The sequence below is a fragment of the Puma concolor genome, chromosome B2 (genome assembly GCF_028749965.1).
Source record: "Puma concolor isolate L17-30 chromosome B2, mPumCon1.1.hap2, whole genome shotgun sequence".
In the NCBI taxonomy this organism is placed as follows: Eukaryota; Metazoa; Chordata; class Mammalia; order Carnivora; family Felidae; genus Puma; species Puma concolor.
The window spans coordinates 8,521,120-8,544,388 of NC_141671.1; the positions used below are offsets into that span (position 1 = coordinate 8,521,120).

Sequence of the window (23,269 nt, forward strand, 5' to 3'; positions counted from 1 at the left end):
GCATGGGATAAAATCTGCGTCTCTAGACCGTGAGACCCAAATACGTCCAGACGGGTCTGCAAAAGAAACTAGTTCGATGCACTATGAAAGAAACGGACTGAATGTCCAACCTACTAGGGTTTTTGTTGCGTGTGACGCCGATTTAACATATGGGCAGTTGAAGAATTCAATCTTATATAAAGTTTAAAAAGAAGGAAAAAAGAAAAAAAAAAAAGAAACCAGAAAAACTGCTTGGGGTTGGGGCCAACATCTGAGGGGTGGAAGGGAAAATAGGAAGGGACACATCCTCATTCGCGTCTAACACGGTTAGCTGATCTGTTTGAAATTAGACCCACTTTCAACTGTTTTAACTTAATTATTAAGCCATTTCTTAACCTCATGAATGCAGTTTGCATGTGCTTTCAGATCTGGCCCTGAACTAATAGACCCTTTCACTTCAGTGGTTTTGGAAATGAATGTTAGATGGAGAGGAAAGCACTGTAAGAGTGCTTTTGTAAGGGTCAGAGCTCTGAAAATATAGCGTAGTTTGTACATAAAACTCAGGACACCTGAATATCCTGCTGGCCCTTTGTCGGGCACCGAAGGCCAACCACGCCACCCTTCTGCTTCCGTTCCGTGGGCAGTCGGCTGTGTTGGTGCTGAGCTATCTAACTGCTCAAGTGAATCCATCATTGGGATCAAAGTCCCAACAGATGAGAAACAGGTGGCAGCCAGGCACCCCGGGGGCAGCCTTCCCATCACTTGTGAGAAACAGAAGGGTAGGTTGTGCTCTCTGTTCTAGAATATTCTCCTTTATTTTTTTATTTATTTTTCGTAAAATCTATCGTCAAACTGGTTTCCATACAACGCCCAGTGCTCATCCCAACAGGTGCCCTCCTCAATGCCCACTTTCCCCTCTCTCTCACCCCCCATCAACCCTCAGTTTGTTCTCAGTATTTAAGAGTCTCTTATGGTTTGCCTCCTTCCCTCTCTGCAACTTGAAGAGGCATAAAGAGAAAGAAATGTCTGTCAGGAGGAACAGCCAATGCTACACGATTTGCTGTTGAATCTCCTGTTGAGTTGTTATTCTTATTAGGTGCAGAAGCCTCCGAATTTGTCCATTTCTGTCCGTCATTTTGTAGGAAATCCACAGCTCAGGATTACAACTTTTGCGGTGACAGAAGGTCGTGCAATGTTTACCTTCACTGGTTGCTTTATTGCTCGGCATGTGTCACAAATTAATAATGATAACACGAAGAGTAGCCAACCTTTACTGACCGTTAAACCATTTCTATGTAAATCCTATGACAGGTACTATCATCATCCCCGCTTACAGAGGAGACGGCGGAGGTGGGGAGAGGCAGAATAATGTGCCCAAGGCCGTATTTCTTGTACATGGTAAAGCAAGGATTCAACCCCAGGTCATCAGAATCCAGAATCAATATTCTTTTTTTTTTCTAAAATTTTTTTTTAACATTTATTTAAAGAGAGACACAGAGCGCGAGCAGGGGAGGGGCAGAGAGAGAGGAAGACACAGAATCCGAAGCAGGCTCCAGGCTCCGAACTGTCAGCACAGAGCTGGACGCAGGGCTCAAACCCACGAACTGCGAGATCATGACCCGACCGAAAGTCAGACGCTTAATGGACTGAGCCACCCAGGCACGCCCATAATCAATGTCCTTAACTGCTGTACAATAATGTAGAATGGAAGTAAAGTACATTAAAAAAAAATTAAGAGGCAGGAAATCACTGATTTTTAAAACTACACTTAATCCCTTAATCAAATATTAATATACCTACTATGTACCAGGCACTCTGTCCACAGTATCTAATTTAATCCTCTGTGAACCAATTATGTCCCTTTTACGGACGAAGAAAATGTGATTCAAGGAAGCTCTACCAGAGCAGAGGCACATGTAAACCCAGACTGAGCCCAAACATGACAGACTCCAAATCTCAAGCTCTTTTCACAAAGCCACCCTACCTCTTCTTTCTTTTTTTTTTTTATTTTTTATTTTTGGGACAGAGAGAGACAGAGCATGAACGGGGGAGGGGCAGAGAGAGAGGGAGACACAGAATCGGAAACAGGCTCCAGGCTCCGAGCCATCAGCCCAGAGCCCGACGCGGGGCTCGAACTCACGGACCGCGAGATCGTGACCTGGCTGAAGCCGGACGCTTAACCGACTGCGCCACCCAGGCGCCCCATACCTCTTCTTTCTTTAAGGCAATCCTTTGCTACTAGGAATAAACTCAGAAAGAGAAAAACTTTGAAATAAAACTCACTACTTAGAAGTTTAGAATTGGCAGAGAATTTTCTTCTTTTCTCTTTTCTCCCAGGCACAAAATGGCTCTGACTTCATACGTGTCAATCTTAGTAATGGTAGGATTCAGGGCGCCTGGGTGGCTCAGTCGGTTAAACTTCCGACTTCAACTCAGGTCATGATCTCACAGTTTTTGAGTTCGAGCCCCGCTATGGGCTCTGTGCTGAAAGCTCAGAGCCTGGAGACTACTTCAGATTCTGTGTCTCCCTCTCTTTCCATCCCACGCCCTCCCCTGCTCATGCTCCGTCTCTTAGAAAGAACACCAGAAGTGAAACTAGTTACCCTTGGCCAAGCGGTGGTAGTGTTGGTATTCTCCTGTCTTCCTAACATAGACTTATAACTTGAATACCATTTTTCACAGAACACAGAGAAGATGGTTAATGCTGACCATTTTCTCCCTCTCTGGATCCAGTGTGAGCCTGCACTGGAATATGAAAACTACCGTCCAGAAGTGATCAGTGAGACTCACAACTCCAAAGGGAAGGTGGTACGAGCCCGGGCTTAAAGACCCAGGCCTGACCTCACGCCCATCAGCATGGCCACGACCCAACAAACCCAGAAAATAACCAGTGTTGGTGAGGATGTGGAGAAGCAGAAACCCTTGTGCACTGTTAGTAGGAATGCAAAATGGTGCAGCTGTTGTGGGAAATACTAAAAATAGGACGACCATATGATAGAGTAGTTCCACTTCTGGGTATATACTCAAAAGGTCTCAAAGAAGTATTCGGATAACCATATTCACACCCGCGTTATTATTCACAACAGCCAAAATGTGGAAGCAACCCCAGTGTTCGCTAACAGATAGGTAGATAAACAACATGTGGTGCAGACATATAATGGACTATTGTTCAGCCTTCGAAAGGAAGGAAATTCTGAGACATGGTTCATAGTGGATGAACCTTGAGGACACTATGCTAAGTAAAACAAGCCAGTCAGAAAATGACAAGTATAGTATGATTCCTCCTGTATAAGGTATGGCACCCAGAGTAGTCACATTTATTGAGACAGGAAACAGAACGGTGGTGGCTAAGGGCTGGGGCTAGTGGCAAATGAGGAGTTGCTTAACGGGAATGGAGTTTCAGTTTTACTGGAAAAAAAGTTACGGAGATTCGTGGCACATCGATGTGAATATACAGTACTTAACCCTTCTGAACTGTACACTTGAAGATGGTTAAGATGGCAAGACTGATCACATGTATATCTTACAACAATTCAAAAACAAGAACGCAGGCTTGAACGTTGGTAAGAACTGCACATAAATCCTGGCTTGCCTCTCCCACCTTCTGAATTTGTGACTTCAGTTATTTGTGGAGTTACTGATGCTCAGATTCCTTATCTGTGGAATAGGAATCATCACAGTACCTTCCTCACAGGGTTATGAGTGAGTGCAGGTAAGATATTTGGCCTAGGACTTGGTCCATAATAAGCACTCCACGAATGCTGGTTTTGAGTCATAGCAGTAGGCGCGGAATATTTAGCCAATGGCAGAATGAGTATTAGGAGAGGAAAAATCCCTTGTTGCCTCTTAAGATGTCACATGAGGTGGCATTTGTTGCCTTGTGGGATCTAATGGGGCCCAGGGCTGGGCTCACAACTTTGAAAGCTCAGAAATTGTCCTGCACCTACAGAAAAGACCACATGGACAGGACAAAGGAGACCAGTATATAAAACTAGAATGCCAATTTATTAACAGCACACTTAGGAGGACTGAATAATCCTATTTTCTTCCTGTAGGCAGATTTGTATAGGAAGGCACATTATCATCAAAAATTGCCTGGTGAAATGTGGACTCCACACAGGGAAGTAAATGAATCAAATTTATAATGGTACCAGGCTAAGGGAATTAGATGTGTTCATTTCCAAATAGGGATGGTCTTCAGGGTTTTTGAACTCCATCGGCCAAAGCATCCTCTCTTCTGGATGCACTCTCACGGCCAGTGTTGGGCTTCTGGACTTTGTTGTGCTCGCATGGCTGACCATTCCTAACCTCTGACTGGCCTAATGTTTCTCTGGCTACCTTGATGCTTTGGGGTAATTCCGCCTATCTTTTCTTTGACCAAAAAGATGTTGGGTTTCATTTAGATATTATTTAACTTAGGTACTAGAGCAATATAAAGTCTCATGTATTCTGTTTAGAAGCCTAACAAAAATCATTAAAAACATTCATTGAATTTTTATACACTGCTAAGGCAGTAACTGTCAAGATACACTGTCAAGTGAAAAACAGAGAAAGTGTCTACAATTTAAGAAGGAGGTGACAAAAAATATGTGCATGTATTTGTTTATATCGTTAAAACAAAAAACCATGGGAAGAACAAACTGAAAACTGAAACAAACAAAATTCCTTAAATAGGTAAGAGAAGAAACAGGATGGAGAAGACAGAAGGTGAACTTCTCAGAACATACTTCTGTAGATTTGATTTTGTAAAGTAACTTACATAATTTTAAAACAAAATTAAGATTTTAAAATTCCAAAAAAAATGAAAGCAAAGTGGAACAAATGCTCCCCAAAGGAGTATCCATTTGTTGGGAAAGCTGTACAGAGAGGAACGATTTCAGCTGACTTTAAAACCTCTATTGGCCAGGGTGCCTGGGTGGCTCAGTCAGTTACACATCTGACTTCGGCTCAGGTCATGATCTCACAGCTCGTGAGTTTGAGCCCTACGTTGGGCTCTGTGCTGACAGCTCAGAGCCTGGAGCCTGCTTTGGATTCTGTCTCCCTTTCTCTCTGCCCCTCCCCACTTATGCTCTGTGTCTCTCTCTCTCTCTCTCAAAAATAAATAAACAAAAACAAGTTTTAAAACGACTATTGGCATGTACATCCCCCAAGGGATATACCCATGAACAAAAACAGCTGCAAAACTAGGACCACCACCACCGCCACCACAACTAAACTCCGTATTCGGTAATCATGGTGTTGGTGATAGCATTGGTACAATTATTATTAGACAGTTATGTGAGTATCACAGGATAAAGCAATGAGTACTTACGTTGGGTTATTGGGACCTGGTATTTTCAGTGTAGAAGAAAGAAGTTACAGATGTTTAAGGTGGGTGATGGGTATGTGAGATTATTATACTGTTCTCTCTACTTTTGTGTATGCTTGAAATTTTCTCTAATAAAAATTTTCCTTAAGAGAGTTAAAACAAAACAACTCATTGATCCTAATCTTCAGTGATGGCTCTCAAATAATTTTTCGTATTATCACATGGTCATGAATGTGGTACAAGTGACAGTGGGCCATGTTTACCCTCGGGTTTTCTTCAGGTGAAATGACTGAACAGCAAAGCAACTTTCTACGGAAACTTCAACGGTATAAAAAGATCATCACATCGAACAGGACATGCTACTACAAATTTAGCTTCCATGAGGGAGTGTGGCAAAAATAACCATGCTCTTCACATCTTAAAACGGTGCTTCTGCTCAAGGTTCCTATGCCTCCGGCCCCTTTCACTAAACACCTCCTCCCTACACGCATGCGACATGCGCATACTCCCGCCATCATGTTTACAACCCACTCCTGAGGAATTATCAATACGTAGATGAGACAGTCTTCTCCATCCATGGAGATGCTGTTCCACTCTACTGTCTGAAGTTGGAAGTGTGAAAATTTGGTACGATTACATTAAAATATTAAAACTGCTGTTATAAATAGCAAACACTCCTTCCCACTTGAGAGTTATTTTCTTAGGAGAGTGGTTTTCAAACTTCAGCATGCATCAGTATCACGCAGAGCTTATTAAGAAAACAGGTTACTGGGTCTTGCTCTCAGAGTTTCCAATCCAGGTCTGGGTTGAAGCTTGAGAGTCTGCCTTCTTAAGTTCCCAGATTTGCGGATGCTGCAAATTTGGGGACCACACTTGAGAATTATTATCCGAGAACATCTCTGAAAGCATATGTGTCTCCTGCTTCCTCCTAAGAACAAAGCCCCCTAATACCTTCCATAAAAAAGTTCATGATCTCCCATTTCTTTGATTTATATTTATCCCTTTGAACTCCATGACGCCTTCCACTGTTTTAATTATTATATAACCTTTTTATCTGAAATTATCCTTCAAATGATACTTACTCAGAAATGTTCTCTATTAGGCTACAGGTGGCAGTTTGCCCCCATGTTCCCCAAATAACAATCAGACTAATTTTGGCTCCTTCCTATCCCCTTTTTCTAATCTTCTCTTCCTCCAACCAAACTGAAAAGAAGACAGGAATAATCATAAAAAGATGTTACCATACGCTGTTTCCACTAGCATAAAATTTCTTAGAGGACAGCAACCTTTTGCCTTTATTATCGCTTTCCTTTTCCACCATGCTGTGAGCATTTACCTATTATTATCTGAAAGTAACAAGGCCTGATTTCTATTAATATTTATAGAATTCAAAGCCCTGCCACAGGGTAGGCATTCATTCAATCCATTTTTGTCAAGGAGAATATTTCAATCACAGAATCTCAGAGACAACCGAGGTTCGGCGAACATTAAGTGATAATACAGAAGGTTACAAAAGCCTGTTACCGCAAACACCAGAAGGCTATAATCTGGACCTCACGATGCCCACCCAGTCTGTGTTTCTTCCCCCAGTCTGTGTACCTGTCACCAGTTTTATCAAAAGACGTCAACAGGGCCTAAAATGAGACAAAACAACTCTAAAGTAGCATAGGGCTAAGTACTTACAGGATTATCAAATTCTCAATTAGGGTAATGCATTTACTATGGACAATAATTTTTTAACACAGTGTTTTGCTTTAAATGCTCTGACCTTTCCGGATTTCTTTACAAAGTGTATGGCAGGGGGCATCCTTCCAGAAAAACTCAGGAAAGCCTACACAATGCAGAAACCCATTCGGATGGGATTGGGCCTCTGGATCTGAACAGATGATCCTAATATATAGAGACGCACCCCCCACGCTGACCTCTGTAAATGTGTCCTGCATGAGAACGGCTGGAACAATGAACAAAACCACGACTATTAGTACCAGGTCATCTTCAGAGTTTTGCTCTTTCTAGACGCAACTAGATTTCAGGGAAATGGGAAACAACCATTTGGTAGCTGTGTGCTATGTTCCAGGAACAGGATCAGGTGGTTTACAGGCACTCCAGAACGTATTCCTTCCAACGGCCCTATGAGATAGACATTATGATTCCCACGCATTATGATTCCAAATTAAGCTTGGGAGTTGCATGGCTCGGGTAAACTGGCAAGTCCAGATGCAAAGTCAGGTCCGTCTGACCCCAAGGCCATGCTTCATCCACGCAGGTGAGCTGATGTTTTCATTTGAGAGTTCCAGCACCTTTGCGAGTGCTCACAGAGCTCCAAGTGCCCGAAGCATGGTTTTCACCTCTACCAACTACTTCTAAATTCTACAAAAATGTAGGTTGTTCTCTTCCTGCCTAATGTATTTTGGTTTCTACCATCAGCAACAACATTTCTAACATCAGGACAAATTCATTAAAGAAGGCTTTCTGGACCCCAAGCCTGGCGTATCTTTAAAAGCTGACAAATAATGAAGTGTAAAGCTATGCTCATTAATGTCCAGGAAGTCACACACGGTAACAAAAGACTTGCCTGATTTCCTCTCGACACAAGCATCCGAACTGATAATCCCAAACCCTTTGGTTTCATGCATACTCTAAGACTCCTCCTCGAAAGCCAGGAGGGCCAGCACATCCTAGCAAGGATCTCGGACAGCACAGGGTGGAGGGAGGCTGGCGGTGGGAACAGATGTCAACACATTTTCTAGGCTGGAGGCAGGGATGAAGGCAGAGGGGAAAAGGCTGCTCCCCCACCCCCCGGAATTTAAATGGGGCTGCCCTTTTAGCAAGAAACAGTATAGTTAAGGAACTAACAGAAGGGCACTGCTTTTCTTGGTTTACGATAATGTTTCCGAACACTGTCCTTTTCCAGGGACACACGTTGATGGGATTACATCCGGCAGGGTCTTTGAGATAATAGTTTGCCCCCTACTGCCATGTGCTGTGAAGTCCTTTGCATTGTGGCAATTTATTTTCTTTTAATTTTTATTTATTTTTATTTTATCATTCAGAGAGAGAGAGAACATGAGTGGGGGAGGGGGGCAGAGAGAGACAGAGACAGAGAGAGAGAGAGAGAGAATCCCAAGCAGACTCTGTGCTCGGCGCACAGCCTGACGTGGGGCTCCATCCTGTGACTCTGGGATCGTGACCTGAGCCAAAATCAGGAGTGGGATGCTCAACCGACTGAGCCACCCAGGCGCCCCTCACTGTGGCAATTTTAAAGTCAACCTTGTAATACACGCTCTGTAGAAAAGCAAACAACAACCACCACAGACCAACTTCCTTTAAAAATTTCTGAAGTATTGGGGCACCTGGGTGGCTCAGTCAGTTAAGCATCCGACTTCGGCTCAGGTCGTGCATGATTGGTGAGTTCGAGCCCCGCGTGGGGCTCTGTGCTGACAGCTCAGAGCCTAGAGCCCAGAGCCTGGAGCCTGCTTCGGATTCTGTGTCTTCCTCTCGCTCTCTCTGCCCCTCCCCCACTCACTCTCTGTCTCTCTCTCAACAATAAACAAACATCAAAAAAAATTTTTTTTTTAATTTCTAAAGTATTAGCTAACACATCAAAAGCCGACTCTCTAGCAGTAAAATTTAAATTCTGGATTATACTGTTCCTTCCGGGTCATCCATCCCAAACCCCAAGGATTTTTTTTTTCTTTTTTTTAACAACAGCAAACATTCATGGTTATGCTTATCCAGTGTTAGAGTTCACTCCCTGTTGAGGACGACACACAGTTGGCGGGGCTGTGACAGAGGCTGGTGTGCGTCATTCCATTATCAGTCAGATGGCTGTGCACAGACACTTGTCAGGCTTGTGAGAGGTGCCACTCATGTTTGGACACCAGAGTCCATCACCACGTTAAGTGAGAACGGAGATAAGAGGGTCCTCTTTGTCACTACTCTCAAAGTCTAATTAACATGCCGTTGTGACTTATTTTCAGGGGAAAGATAATACACATATTTAAACAATTGTGGAATTGTACGGTCAGATAAATATCACTTCTCCCTTTTTCCGCATGTGAAGTCATGGCTGCGTATTTTTTCTGGAGTGCTTAACAATTGTGTTGGAGAAAGGACATCAAATGATGCTTGGAAATGTGACACACATTTTCATTTCACACTCCATCAGCTTTTACAACTGTAGCTCAATGAAATGTAAGAGAGAGGTTGGCAAACAGCCATATTTACACCAAGGTATAAAACAGGGGTCAGGTTACTTTTTTATAGAAAGAAAAAAAATTGTTTAATTTTCACTCCACGTGACCAAAGCAGATATTCAACGGACGCCCTACAGAAAGGTCCCTAACCGCACACACCGGATGGACACAGTTTGGTGCCTGTTTAACTGCGGCTTTTGACTGTGCGATAAACAGCTTTGTAAAGCATGAAAATGTCCCTTTCTTAACCCCCTTCCACTCAGGATCTGCTGACACCGAAATATACCAGTCAGATGGTCCTCAGTGTTCCATCTTCCACCTGAAAATACTGCCTCCTGCCCTCTGCTCTGGCCCGGAAGCAGAAACAGCTATTCGTCTCCAGGCAGAGGGGCAGAGCTAGAGGCATCGGCAAAAATGCATCTTCCTAATTCAGATTTCAATCTGTCAGAAAGGATTAAAGCCTCATGCATGCATAAAAAGGGAACTCCAAACGATAACGGAAACGTGGGCTGGAGTCACGGTGCTTCTACAGCTGCTGTTTTGCCAGCAGGGTAGAGAGGAAAGCGTCTTTTTACTCACCTCTGGCAAACCTGAGACTTCTCCCTTCGCTAATGGTTTGCTGATGGATGGCGTGTATACTCTGGCGTCTGATACCGGCTGCCCTTTCATAAAATGTTTTCCTGATTCATAAATGTCCACTTCGATCATCTTCCCCATGAATGTGGGGTCCTTTGGCACTAAAACCTTGAAAAAAAGTTCAGAAGGCTTAATCTTTTTTTTTTTAAATGAACATCAGATCTTAGAACCGCTTCTATAGAACAGATCTATAGAATCACTGCCCAGAAGGCAGAGGGTGTCTGTACAGCTCGCCCCCAGTTTTCCTAGCGTGAGTGTCCTATCACTAGGAAGACATATAATTAGCAAGCCAATACTGATGTGCCACTGTTAACTGAAGCCCACGCTGTATCATTCAGATTTTGTCCCCTAAGATCCTTTATTTCCCGCTCTGAGATCCCGTCCCAAGTAGGCTCCATCTTGCAGCTGCTCAAGGACCTGGAGATCTCAGGCGAGGAAGGCATTTCTGGACGGAGCTTCCTGCCGGGCGGCAGACAATGCTCTCTCATTGCGGGACGCCTGCTGTCCTGAGGCATGTGGTAGGCAGGCCCGGGAAATCCCCCAGCAATCAGCCAGTCACTTTTGGACAGGCCTTTGATATTCTGCTCTTGGCTGTCCCGGGCAATGACGAAAACAGAGACAACACTGATGAAAGCCTTATACTTTTAATACCTGCCAAGGCAGCCGTCAGAAGAACGGCTTGAGTGGACGCTTCAAATCAAATCAAAGGCCTGCACGTTTATGTGGATGTGAGCGTGTGCGAGCGCGTGGGCGTGTGCTTTGGTTGGGGGCGGGGGAAGCAGGGCAAGAACGTGTACAAGCGGCCTTCTTAATATCCCAAACGCTGGTGTTTGCGGCTGGATGACTCCTGGAACTAAGGGTTCCTGTTCCCTGCCTTCCCTCTGTTAGCAAATGCATCCAGGTTCCACCTCCATCCAGGATCCCCTGCTCGAGTGGACGGGAAACTGTCAGCCGGCCTGTCGAAGGTGTCTGATGGAGAGTACTTGTTTACCTCGAGCAGATGCCTCGCTCCTTTGGGGACCTGTCGCTGGTTTGCACGCAGTGTGTTTTCCTCACGCTTCTATTTCAGAGCCACAGCTGCGTGCCAGTCTTTTTAAGGTGGGATCCAAAATAAATAGACTAAATTCTAATCCAGCAATCCTTTGATATCTAGATATGCTCTCCCCTGCTGGAACGCATCTCACTCGGAAAAAGAATGCCTGTGAAATCTTTGATACGCTTCCTTGTGGACACCAGCAAGTCACAGAGGCGCTGGCGGTCCCCAACCAATTTCTCTGGGATCTCGGTCTTTCCGGGTTTGATTCTTTCATGACCACTGAGCATGCGGCTTCATCCGAGGGTAGGAGAGAGGTCACCTGGGCGGTGAATGACTCACGGCAAGCCCAGGAACTACAAGGCTTCAGTATCAGAATATGAAAGCCCTTTTACATCGGTTTTCATAAAACAAGGAAATCTCTGGAGTAAACCGTCTCTGAGAGATGTGGTGCTATTCCGGGGGAAAAATAACTCTCCTTGATCTGCTGCCTTGATCTGAATGAAGGGCTCAGTGTTTTTTTTTTTTTCCCCCTCCAGTTTTAATAATTGGAAAAAGCCCGACTGCTTTAAATTGGAGGAAACAGCTAATGAGGCATGCCATTGCCTTTAAAATGAAGGGGAAAAAAGTTCCCCGCTGAGGCAAAAACCCAGATGGCAGAGAAAAGAGAGGGAAGAGGCGACCAAAAATACAATCGAGTTCCTCCCCGGGGCTGAGCAGGTTGGCCTGAATAGGAAAACGGCTCTCTGGAGGCAACTAATGAGATGGAAAACGGGGAAGGAGTGCGGGGGGCACCTCCTTGCTGTAGTTTCTGCCGGGCCTGGGACAGAACAGGACAGGCTTCCCGTGGGCCTTGACAGGAGCCTCCCAAGTGTCCGGGGGCTGCGGGGTCCCGGGTGGGGTTATTCCATGTGGAGCATGGGTGCGGTGGGGGAGGGGAGTAGGGGGAGGTCGGGGAGGGGGGGCGCTCCAGCTCCTGCCACTCTGCTTTGCACCACAGGCAGCCGGCCTCCCCGGCCTCCCCGGCCTCCCTCTCCCTGACTTGCCCACAGCGGCCTTGAGGGGCTTCCCGAGCTCTGATTTCAGCCATGAGCCACAGAAAAGAAAATTCACTCTTCATCTGAAGAGAAAGGAACAAAAAAAGCAGGAAAACCCATTTGATATTAAGACAAGTGAACACAATCCAGGAGGGACCCTCGAAATCCCTAGGCCCGTGGGACAGTGTCCCATGTAGGAGGGGAGACACCATGTCTTTTTGGGCCCTTCCCAGGAGCACCGGGGGAAGCAGAGTCCCAAGTGCTGAAACAGGAACCTGGCTGGCTCCGGGGGCGGCAAGGCAGCCCCTGAGTGGGGGGCCCTTCGAGCTGGCCCTCGAAGACGACTCTCAAAGTGAAGCTGTTTTGACCCCCATACTGGTCTCCAGAGTCAGTCACACTGTTTGAGTTGAAACCACGGAACGGACTCTTTTCCCTTTGCCCAGCATTCTTATCAGGGTGGAAATTAAAAAAAAAAAAAAAAAAAAAAAAAACTAAAACTAAACACAACTCAAAAAACAACCAGGCGACCGACCGCCTGAGTGAGCGCTGGGACAGTGAGAGGAAGTCCCGGCCCTTCCAGGCTGATGTCGCCCGTGCAGACATCCTTCCTGTCCTCTGGGCAGGACTTTCCCCTGTGCCCTGCCAGGCTGCGGAATTCTGGCAGGGCGAGCTGCCTCCCGAGCGCTCCCACCGCCTACAGCTGGTCCCGTCTAGGAGTAAGGACGACTAAGACACAGCTACTCCTTTGTGGAGGTTGTTTTGGAGACTGAGCCACCGAGATAGCGCCCGTTGGTCTAGCTAGCTGGAGGCTGTAAAACAGCCTTGCGGTGACAAGATTCTACCGCCTTCCATCCCTTTGAAGTTCCCATTGCTTGAAGTGGTTTACTTCACAACCTTCTCACTTTGGAGAAAGCGTTGAGAACTTAACGCAGAAGTGTCTCTCACCTGCTCATAGAATCGATTGTGTGCGACATAGAACTTGGAATCAAAAGATTCTTCTGTCACTAACACTTGTTGTCTTTCACCAATCTGTGGAGACAAGGGGAGAAAAAAAGGAATGGGAAAGACAGAAACCTGAGAATCCCAAAGAAAACTGCCCGCCCAAAGAGTTCTGGATCAGTAGGCAGTGTCCTCTCGGACTGAAAGCAGACTCCAGATCGCTACTCACTGAACAGCTAATACAGGGAGCACTGATTCACCTTTCCTGAAAGACATTATTATATATGCGCTAATACAAAATGAGCATAGCATGAAATCTTACGTTCTTACCTAAGAAACAAAACTCAGCTTCCTCTTTCCACCTAAGAGGAAGTTAATTAAGGCGTCTAAGACACACAAAAGTCTTATAAGTATCACTTTGTTTCTTGAAGCAAAGTCGCAAAACAAGCCAGGACAAGCTGCTTCTAATCCAAATTCATGAAAATATTTTCGCAATGGTAAAGAGTAGTAATAAACATTAATTTGAGTTATGACGGATGTCACACTGAAGAAAATGCCTCAAAAACTAGTCATTAAGTCCTTGCATCTAAACATGTCACGCATTGGATATGATTCTGAAATTACCGATTAAATTCGTATAGCTATTTACTGATTATATACATTTTTCTCTCTCCTAAGAAACTGTTTCTTCTTTGTTGAAGCCATGACCTTATGCTCACTGGTTTGTTTGTTTTTTAAGAAAGACAGAAAAAATATGCGACTGTTAATTCTCTACAGGATCAATCTACATTTATGATCTAAGTGTGTATCTTTTTTTTTTTTTTTTTTTTTTTTTTTTATTTTATTTTTTTTTTTTAAGTGTGTATCTTTAATAACCAAGAAGTTCAATCAACCAAAACATCAGTTAAAGAAATGTGACTAGTCTACAAACTTCTACCATTTCCAAGTTTATTCCACTGCTAAACGCAACATTTAAAGTATCAATTCTTTTTTTTTTTCATAAGGTTGTCAAAACGTCTGATGTAGCAAACTAGCTGGATTGAATGACTGTGCCCCAAATTATTTTTGCCTTTGCTACTTGATAAAGACAACCCTCCATTATTAAAGCACATGGACAAGAAGATTTTTAAAAAGCAGTCCCTATTCTCAGATACAGGGACTTGTCACCATGTTCAGGCAGTTAGCATTTAGGAAACATAAACACAGCTGCACTCAACAGACCACCTAATAATTAGAAAGAAAACAAAACACCAAACACCCCTCGCCGTCATACAATGCCAATGCCTAAACACATTGCAATTTACTATCTTTTTTACCACCTCATTCAAAATGTAGCCCCCTGAGCCAAAGGTCGTAAGGTCTTGAGGATGATCCTTATCAAAGACTTATTTCACGCCCTGAAAACGAATGGGAAGTTGCTGCAACATTAATCTCTTTTAAAAATCAAGTCACAACAAAAGAAAGTCTCCCCAACTGCGGCGTTGAATGGGAATGGCTCTGTTTATTTAAAAAGACTGATGGATACTGGGTTTCACTGAAGTATATTCTTCTGGAAGAAAACTTAGAATGTTTATACACAGTTCACAGTGTGAGTTGCTTATAACTTAAGATAAGTATCTGTCAATGGTTCTTAAGGAAATCTGCAATTACACTTGATCTCACGTTAAGTTTTTGGGAAATTAACAACAATATGAGACTGCAGAGTCACTGAAAACGTAGGCTGCTTCTTTCCTCTTGTTTGTATGAATGTGGACGGCTGTAGTCATCGTCTCTGGGCTGTTCTATTTTACCTGGAGGTACTAACAATGATAGCAATACATACACAGAGCTTGAAAGGCTTGCTATGTTTGTACAGTAGAGGGAAAGGCTTTCGATCATCCATCAGAGAACTCTTTGTAGGTGAGTATTTAACTATCATGCGCCAAAGGGATGCAGGGAAACAGCTACGTGCAGTGATTTACGGTGGCAAACATCTCTGCCTTGTGTCCCCCCGGCCACAGATTCTGTCTCACTGGTGAGGCTCCTAAAGTTCCTCAGAAGATACTTAGCAAAAAATGAGCCTAAGAAACTAGGACTTTTATCAAAAGCTGCTGCAATCTATCCCAACCCCCTGAAAAAACCAACAAAAACAATAATAAATGCTCTCATACATAAAGAAGATATACAGAATACAGATACACAGAATGAAGGTGCAATGAAGTGAATATCAAATATAACCTTTAAGAGAAGTGACTATTTGAAGGAACCTTAAAAACACCGATGACGCCAAGGAAGGAGGGAAGTTCAGGCGGGACCCCCCTCGAAGAGGCAATTTTGCCTTGGTGACAATAAGGGAACTTATGGACCAAGGGTTTGCTTATAAGGCTCCAATCTTTTTCTAAATGAGCTACCTCACCCTCTACTTTCCAACTGCTTTCTCCCCAACCTCATAGGATAACCCAGCATGGTTAAGGACCCATATGTAACAAACAAGATTTAGGGTAACTGTCCTGATTTGCCTTAAGAATGTCTCCGCCAACCAGCAAGGCTGTCCCGGTCCGGGGCAGAAGTTGGGGGGTGGGTGGGGGGAGGGCAGGGAAGCAGGGTATCTGGAGAAAAAGGGCAAAGCTACAGATATCCGTAGGCCATGAGGACAGCCACGGCCCAGCTATGTAATGTGCTAAAGGCAGAGAGAATCCGCTGGAAGGGATTCGTGTGTTTTACCGACGGAGAATGATGGAGAATACACCGTGTCTCATCCGAAATTCTGCGACATCTACGTTCACCTGACATTCTGATATTCTCCTCTGGCTACCTCACCATCACTGACAGGAATGCAAGGTCACGGCACTGGCTTAAGACAAGTCTTCTGCAGAAGAACTTAACACAAAGATGGCTTGTGCTGTTCAAGAAACGATCAAGAGTATGTAAGAGGTTAAAGTAAATGTTTGCACAAAGATCGTGACCAGTAGCGCAAATTAAGATGCCAGTGTTATTGTGAGCCCGAAGCATGGTTCCGAGGCAGCTTCCAGATGGGAGGAACATTCAAGGACAGGAGGGAAGGGGGCACTTGGAAGTGTGGGGAGAAGCAGGGGTGCAGAGTTCTAGCAGAACTTAGGAGAGAGCATCTCAGGGAGGGTTATTCAAAAACACTAGCTGCCACAGGTTTGACAGGATCACATGTAGATGCTGGGGCGGGGGGTGGGGGGAGACACGGGGTCTGAGCAGATTATTTTCTTAAGATAAAAGAGATGTGACGTTTTGGGTTTTCACATTCCTTGTCTCAAAAGGGAGGGGTGGGTGAAACTGGCTGCAGGTGGGTAGAGGAGAGTCAGGCTGATGAGGAAGTGGGTCATAACACGTAAAGGACCTTTCAGTTCCAAAGTTCTAGGTCACTCTTCATGGTAGATCGGCAGGCTAGGGCCTGGTGAGCCCGAGAGCTTTCCGATGGAGGAAACACGAACTCTACACCCAAGCTTGCTTTCCTTAAAGTAAATATACGCTTATGGCCCTCTGCAAATTTACAGCTACTTTCTTGCTGCACTTAAAGTAATGTGATCTCAAAAAAAAAAAAAAAAAAAGTAATGTGATCTCTAATGCACACCAAAGAAATAGTTACAAAGTCTCTCAAAAAGCTGTCTAGTGACATGAGTCTAAAGAAGCGGGTCAAAATCTTCCCAGCAAAGCCCTTGTTTTATAATCCTAACAAAGACAACGCTTTTGCCTCGGATTTTCTTTATAGGTATATAATCTATACAGTTGATTAAAATGTGCATTTAATTTTTTCAACATTTTTTTAAAATTATTTTTTAAAGCTTATTTCTTTTGAGAGAGAGAGACACAGAGAGAGAGTGAGCACATGGGCAGGGGAGGGACAGAGAGAGGAAAGAGACAGAGACTCCCAAGCAGGCTCACATTCTCAGCGCAGAGGCTGACAGGGGTGGGGCCCCATCTTATGAACCGTGAGATCATGACCTGAGCCAAGATCATGAGTTGGCCACTCAACTGACTGAGCCACCCAGGGGCCCCTAATTTCTTCAACATTTGAGAATCTAGGAACTTGGGCTGGGAAGTTAAGGATTTCTATGGGAAACTCAGATTCCTTTTACCAAGTCTGACCTCGAAGACATTCGTACAAGGGGCTGTCGTCAGTCCTGGCACCTGCTCTCACAAGTGGGCCCATTTTGTCTTGTATTCATCAAATGTCCGCATAAAAAGCTGTTTTCCTAGGGTGTGCAGAACTTGGTCCATTGTAACCTAACTTTAGAACGATGTTTTATGAAAAGTGAATTGTAAGAACAGTCTCGTAAAACCATTCTTCTTCCATTTCACAGACCGTGTCACCAAAGCGAGGGATGGGTATAGAACAAGGACTCACAAGACCCTGCGTTCCTGGCGATCTCCCAGAGCCGATGTGAAGGAACGCGCGAGAGGCACAATTCTCCAGGCCTTGTTGAAAGGCCGGTAGAAAGGTTCTCCGAGTTATTTGTTTATTTATTTACCCACAGAGGCAGAGGTTCCCTAAATAGACCAGGAAGGTAAGAACCGGACGCAGGTCTGACAATCTCAGATTCCACAGAAAGAGCCGGCAAGATGCGGTGATTTGGTCAGTGGCACGGACAGAGAGCAGAAAAGGAAGTCTTGGAACCGGAAGCCCATGCTACCTGGTGCCTCCTACTTAAGTGCTAGCTGGACAAAGGGGACGACGTCAAAGATCTCATTCCGCTGTGCGTGACTTGCCCCTGGGTAGAGAAACATCTGTGACAAACAAAAAGCAGGGTTTTAAAATTCAATTTTGGGGTAGAATTTTTAGTACGTTACATCATCAGCTAGCTGTGTTATTTGTGTCACATCTATGTTTAAACTTTCCTAAGTGCCTGAAGTTGTGAGAAACACCAGTTCTAACCATACGCCCAGATGACACACGTGAAACACGTGCTTGCCTCGAAGAGCAGTGGTTTCCAACAGAATTTGGTTGCTGAGTGAATGCTCATTCGAGTCTGCTCTATTTCTCCGTTCGTCCTTGCAAAGTTCCTACGGGGCTTTAAATCCTCCAGGATTTAGAGAGAGACACTGAACAGAATCACTTGAAGGCAGGCAAGCCACACAACATTAAACAAAGACATTAGACTATGTGGACTTTTCCCTGCAACTCAGGAAGAAGTGTTACTTATGAAGGACTCCCTGCACTTGAAGAAGTAAAAGGTTTCTTTGAAACTCCTGTATATGACTTTAAGTGTAAACTATATGTAAAGTTTATTTCTTTTTATTAGTCCCCCCCCCCCACCACCCCCACCCCTCATTTCTATCTGACTTTATACAGAGAACCTGAGAGAAGGTTTGGAAAAGAAATTCCAATTCTAGTCTCTAACCTAACTGGAGGGTCAGGTTAGAGAGACCTCAATATTTCAGGGTAACTGCTCAGGGCCCAAAAAGCATTCACAAAGAACAAATACATATTTGAGGACCACTGTAAACGAAGTACTTACTTCCTGAAACAGTTAATAGGAAGGTAAAGAAATTATTTTGTTTCCTCTGAAAAGTTTCCAGAAATTAATTTTTCTGTCCAGTTGCCTTAGGGGGAAAAAGGAGATTGGAACACATCTATCAAAAGCTCTCGTGATTATTTATATACCATTCCTAATAAACCTGAATATTATCTCTGTTTATCCTATGAAATAGTCCAACATTCCATTTCTGCAGGTAAGCTGTTGAGGGTTTTTTGTTATTTTTCTTTGTTTTCTTGTTTTTTGTAGATAACAAAATACAGTTTTTCTACCTGACTGGTTTCTGAATGCATGACTCTGGAAAATGTCAAATGTCTTTCTTTAGCTCCAGTCAAATTAGTTCCCCCCGCCACCCCCCACCCCAAGCTGCCTGGAACATGTTAAACACAAGGCTGTGACCCTAAACTCTGAAATAATATTTCTAGTGTCTGTGCAAAAGCCTGCCCTCACATACACCTTTAGACTAATTACTGCAGTGTAATGTTGCCAGCGAACCACTGTAATTACACTTGGAGAAAAGTGTGGTCTTGTTCTCTCCTAGCTAATGAAAATGATAACCTTTCCAGTTTGATTCATCATTCACAACAGGCAGAGCATGTGATGCCGGGTCTCCAGGGTATACGGTAATTTTCCTGACTGTTTATGCACACTCCTGTTTTCTGGCCGTGCAGAAGCTGGAATGAAAGAACCAGGCACACTAATGGTAAAAACAGTCGACAGTAATAATAGCAATAACATTAAAATTTAATATCATCCTTACTCAACAGTTCCATTCTCTAATGAAAGGGCCACAACACAGGAATGTGTGTCAAAAATGATGACAGCACAGAAAACAAGTAATGAGACTCCAAGTCCATCATACTCAAAATCCTTGCCATCAGTTTATTGGTCTACTTACAGATTCCTGAGAGACACTGGACAGTTTATTCTCAAAGGGGCTGACTTATATCGGGCTCTTAGACACCGACAGAAAATACACGCTATTAGAGTTTTTCAAAGCAGTATCTGCTAGGTGAAAAACCATATATTGTTTAGCTCTACTTACTAGTAGGAAAAAATACGTTCAATAGGGAAAAAAACTGTTCCCTTGGGGTAGAATATCCATACCTTTAAGTATTTCATCTATGCATATCCATTAATTACCCTGAGTATCTTTGTGATGTTATCGTTCCTTCTTCACGTTTCAGAAGAAACAGGAAGAAAGCGGCAAAAAACAATTTTTGGCTCTTTGCAAAAGCAGTGATGCAATATAAAGATATCAGACCCAAGGTGGTTCCCTTGAATCAAACCGGACTGTGACAATTTCTTCTAACAACAGCCCTGTGCCCTGTCTTCTTCAGTCCCTGGCTGGGTTTTTTTCCAGCCATGTGCCCACTCTACCATGAGAAAAGACAATCTAAGGGAGTCTCTTGCCAGTGAGAGATAAAAATCCCATTCTTAGTAACAGAGCTATTGTCACCTGCTGGCTGAGAGCCAACAGTCATAGTACAGTAACTGTGCTTTATTGATCTGGTTAAAATAATTCTCTACAGCAAATAGTTACATGATAAATGCCAATCAGATCCCTTTCCGGCATTAGAAATGCAGACCTGTGTGCTAACTGAACTTCCAATTCAAAAAACAACCAAGTTTTAACTACCTGCCTGTACATTTTTGGTATTCTAGAACATTCTAAGGTGCTACCTATAATGCTTTTGTGGAATTAAAACAAAAACAAAAACAAAAAAAGCTGTGTTAAAAACATAGACCATGAGATCCACTCTCTTAACAAACCCGAACGAGTCTCCCTTTCTCGTTGCAGACCCGGAACAAAGTATGTTAGATCTATTTTTCCTGCACCAGGTAAGCTTGACAATGCCCAGGCAATATAGGAAAGTGCTCAACATTTAAAACTTATCTCAAGTCCCAAGGCCAGATGTTGCCAGTAATATCTATCCATGAGATCTTATTAATGGGATGACTAACTGAGACCACTATGAGATATTCTGTGGAACCCTTTTGTATTTAATAGTCCAATTCTAAGGCTGCACAATTATCTCCATCCCATTCACTTCCACCTTCCTGATCTTTTCACACTGATCTCTCCCAGTCATTCCTCAGCACATCCGGGGCAATCTTCTTTGATGAGCTTCTCTTAAAGGCACAGAAACGGTCACACTTACCAGCTCAGAACTAATTAACAGACCACCTTTCCTGGAGGAAAGCATCTTTAGGATTTTTTGTTTCACTGATAACACAATAAATTAGCCAGATGACACAGATAAAGAAAGAGAGGCCACTGCGTTTTAGAGATCTAGCGTTTATGTAATGCTAGTGATGTGCAGGGATTACCTGCCACTCGCCCTCACCTCTTTCCTCCAGAACCTCATTCCGGAAGTACTGCGTGAAGACTGCTGAGAGCCAGGTAACTTCATTCTCTTAAACAGGACTGCAGTGTAAGACTCAGAAGAATTCAAAGAAAGCTCCGGACATTTGGAGGAAAAACGGGACGGGCCTGGTCTGCAGGACACCTTGTCGTTTTCTCCGGGGTGAGAGGCTTCTTTTCAAACACTACGTTATAGGCAAGGATGGATAAGTCCTAGCACACCCAGACTCTAAATGTGAATTTTTGGAATCATCAATTTTAGAGCTGGCATGGGTGGAAGAATTAATAGATCATTTAGTTCAAATACATCATTTTATAGATGAGAAAACTAGGGCTCATTAGAGATTAAGTGACATGGCCAGAGTCATACAGCCCGTAATATTCATCCATCACATGAAAAATGGATTTTATACTGACAATTGTTTTTAGGCAAGTGAGTTACTGAATAACTCTAAACCCGCACCACCCAGCACAGTGGCCACGAGCCCTTAAAATGTGGCAAATCCCAACTGAGAGGTGTTGTAAAATACACACTAGTAAAAAACACACAGCAGACTTCAAAAATTTAACATGAATAAAAGAATGTAAACTATTTCATGAATTTGGTATTGATTACATGCATATATTTTTGACAGATTGAGTCAAATCGAATATACTCTTAAAATTTACCTGTTTTCTTTCTTTTTTTAGTGTAGCTACCAGAAAATTTAGAACACGATCTGCGGTTCACAGGACATTTTTATTGGACAGGGCTGCTCTAGACCATTATTATGTAATTTTTAAGGATTTAACAGAAATCCATTTCACTGGTGATTTAAAAACATTTTTTTAACTCACCACAAACATTCTTAATTTTGGTAATCATATAGATGCAACAATTTAATTTTAGGAAAGAATGCACACATATCTGTAAGTTATAAAGGTGGGAATTGTGAACTGGGAAATTCCTCTTTTTGATCTTTATTCTTGCTTCCGTTTTTCTGGTCCATCACAGGCTCCCCCATAGCTAAGGCATGACCAACTTGCTTGTTTGTTTGTTTTGTTTTGTTTTGTTTTGTTTTGTTTTTTGGGAGATCCAGGCAACCAAGGGGAGGCCATCTAAATTTCCCATTTCGTGTGGCTGCGAAAGCAGCCCTACAAAAACAAAACAAAACAATGGTGTTTCGACTAAAAAGGCAGAGATCGAGCATTCTCAAATTCATTTCTAAAAAAGCCAAATAATGAATGTCCGAAATACATACCACCTTTGGTAAGATAAATCTTTCCTTACCGACCCTGTTACCGAAGAACTCTGCATAGATGTGAGTAATAAATAACACATGCACTATATCCCACCATCTTTCCCCCATTTGCCAGCCAGGATTGAGGCTGAGGAAGCAGAAAGGATTAAGCAGAAATCAAAGGCAGCCAAGCGCTAATGGTGTCTAATTAGCATAACAAAAGACACTGCCACAATCTTTCAGCAGTGGGCAATACATCTCATTAAAGAAGACTGAATAACAATTATTCTCTCCCGCTCCCCCCATACCTCTTGGCTTAGCTCCGGGAGACCCTGAGAGCTCAGTTCCAGAGCCTCTGCTTTATGGGCCAGGCATTCAGGCTGCAGGGGAAAGAGCCTACTTGTATTACTGTGCACCTGCATCTCTGATTTATTCTGATTTCCTCTCCTGCCGTGAAAGTGCAGCTTCTTCAAGCACATACAAGTCCTGCTAGGCAGTTTATAGGTATAGAATACTGAGGAATGGCAATGATAACAAAACAACAACAGCAAAAAAATGGATGCTAGTTCCCCCCTGAAATGTCTTTATTTAAAGAAAATTGATCTATTTGTCTCTCTTTGTCTATTCTGTTTTTTCCCTTTAATGTTACTTCACTGTCTCAGAGGTGATGAAGGTAAACGAAAATTTTACCAAATTTTATTGCAACTAGTCATTAGCTGTGGGCATGCGCACACGCCTGCACGTGCACGTCGTGGAACTTAAATGGGAGCAGTCTGATTCAAAACGACCCTCTGTCCCTATTTCCTCTTGGTGATACACGACGAAGAAAGTATATATAAAATTCAACCCTAAAAAACTGTGGTTGCAGGTGGACACGGTAGTTTTTGTATAGCAGGTGGGGGGTAGTTTTTATATGAAATTTAAAGCAGGAATAAAGATTCTACTTAAACCAAGAATAAAAAGAAAATCCTCTTCCACAGTGATCACGAAGGAAGATGAAAGCTTCAAGTAATCCCATGTACTCTTTCTATCAATCTACTTTGGGGGAAGGGCTGAGTGGGGAGGAAAGA

General features: G+C 43.4%; 1 protein-coding gene and 1 long non-coding RNA gene across 8 annotated transcripts in view; both read right to left on the reverse strand.

Moving 5' to 3' along the window:
• Positions 1-23,269, reverse strand: part of CDKAL1 (CDKAL1 threonylcarbamoyladenosine tRNA methylthiotransferase) — a 705,830-nt gene that overhangs the window by 74,445 nt on the left and 608,116 nt on the right. For all 7 annotated transcript variants that reach the window (XM_086706145.1, XM_086706146.1, XM_025916964.2 and 4 more), the window contains 2 exons: positions 13,135-13,218; positions 10,063-10,227 (listed from right to left, as the gene is read on the reverse strand). In XM_086706145.1, coding sequence (XP_086562271.1) covers positions 10,063-10,227; positions 13,135-13,218 — 249 coding nt within the window. The remainder of the gene's footprint in view (positions 1-10,062; positions 10,228-13,134; positions 13,219-23,269) is intronic.
• On the reverse strand, positions 1,175-2,553 carry LOC147580708 (uncharacterized). Its single transcript, XR_015251029.1, has 2 exons — positions 2,188-2,553; positions 1,175-1,963 (listed from the first exon to the last, which is right to left on the reverse strand). It is a non-coding gene; the product is annotated as an uncharacterized LOC147580708 (long non-coding RNA).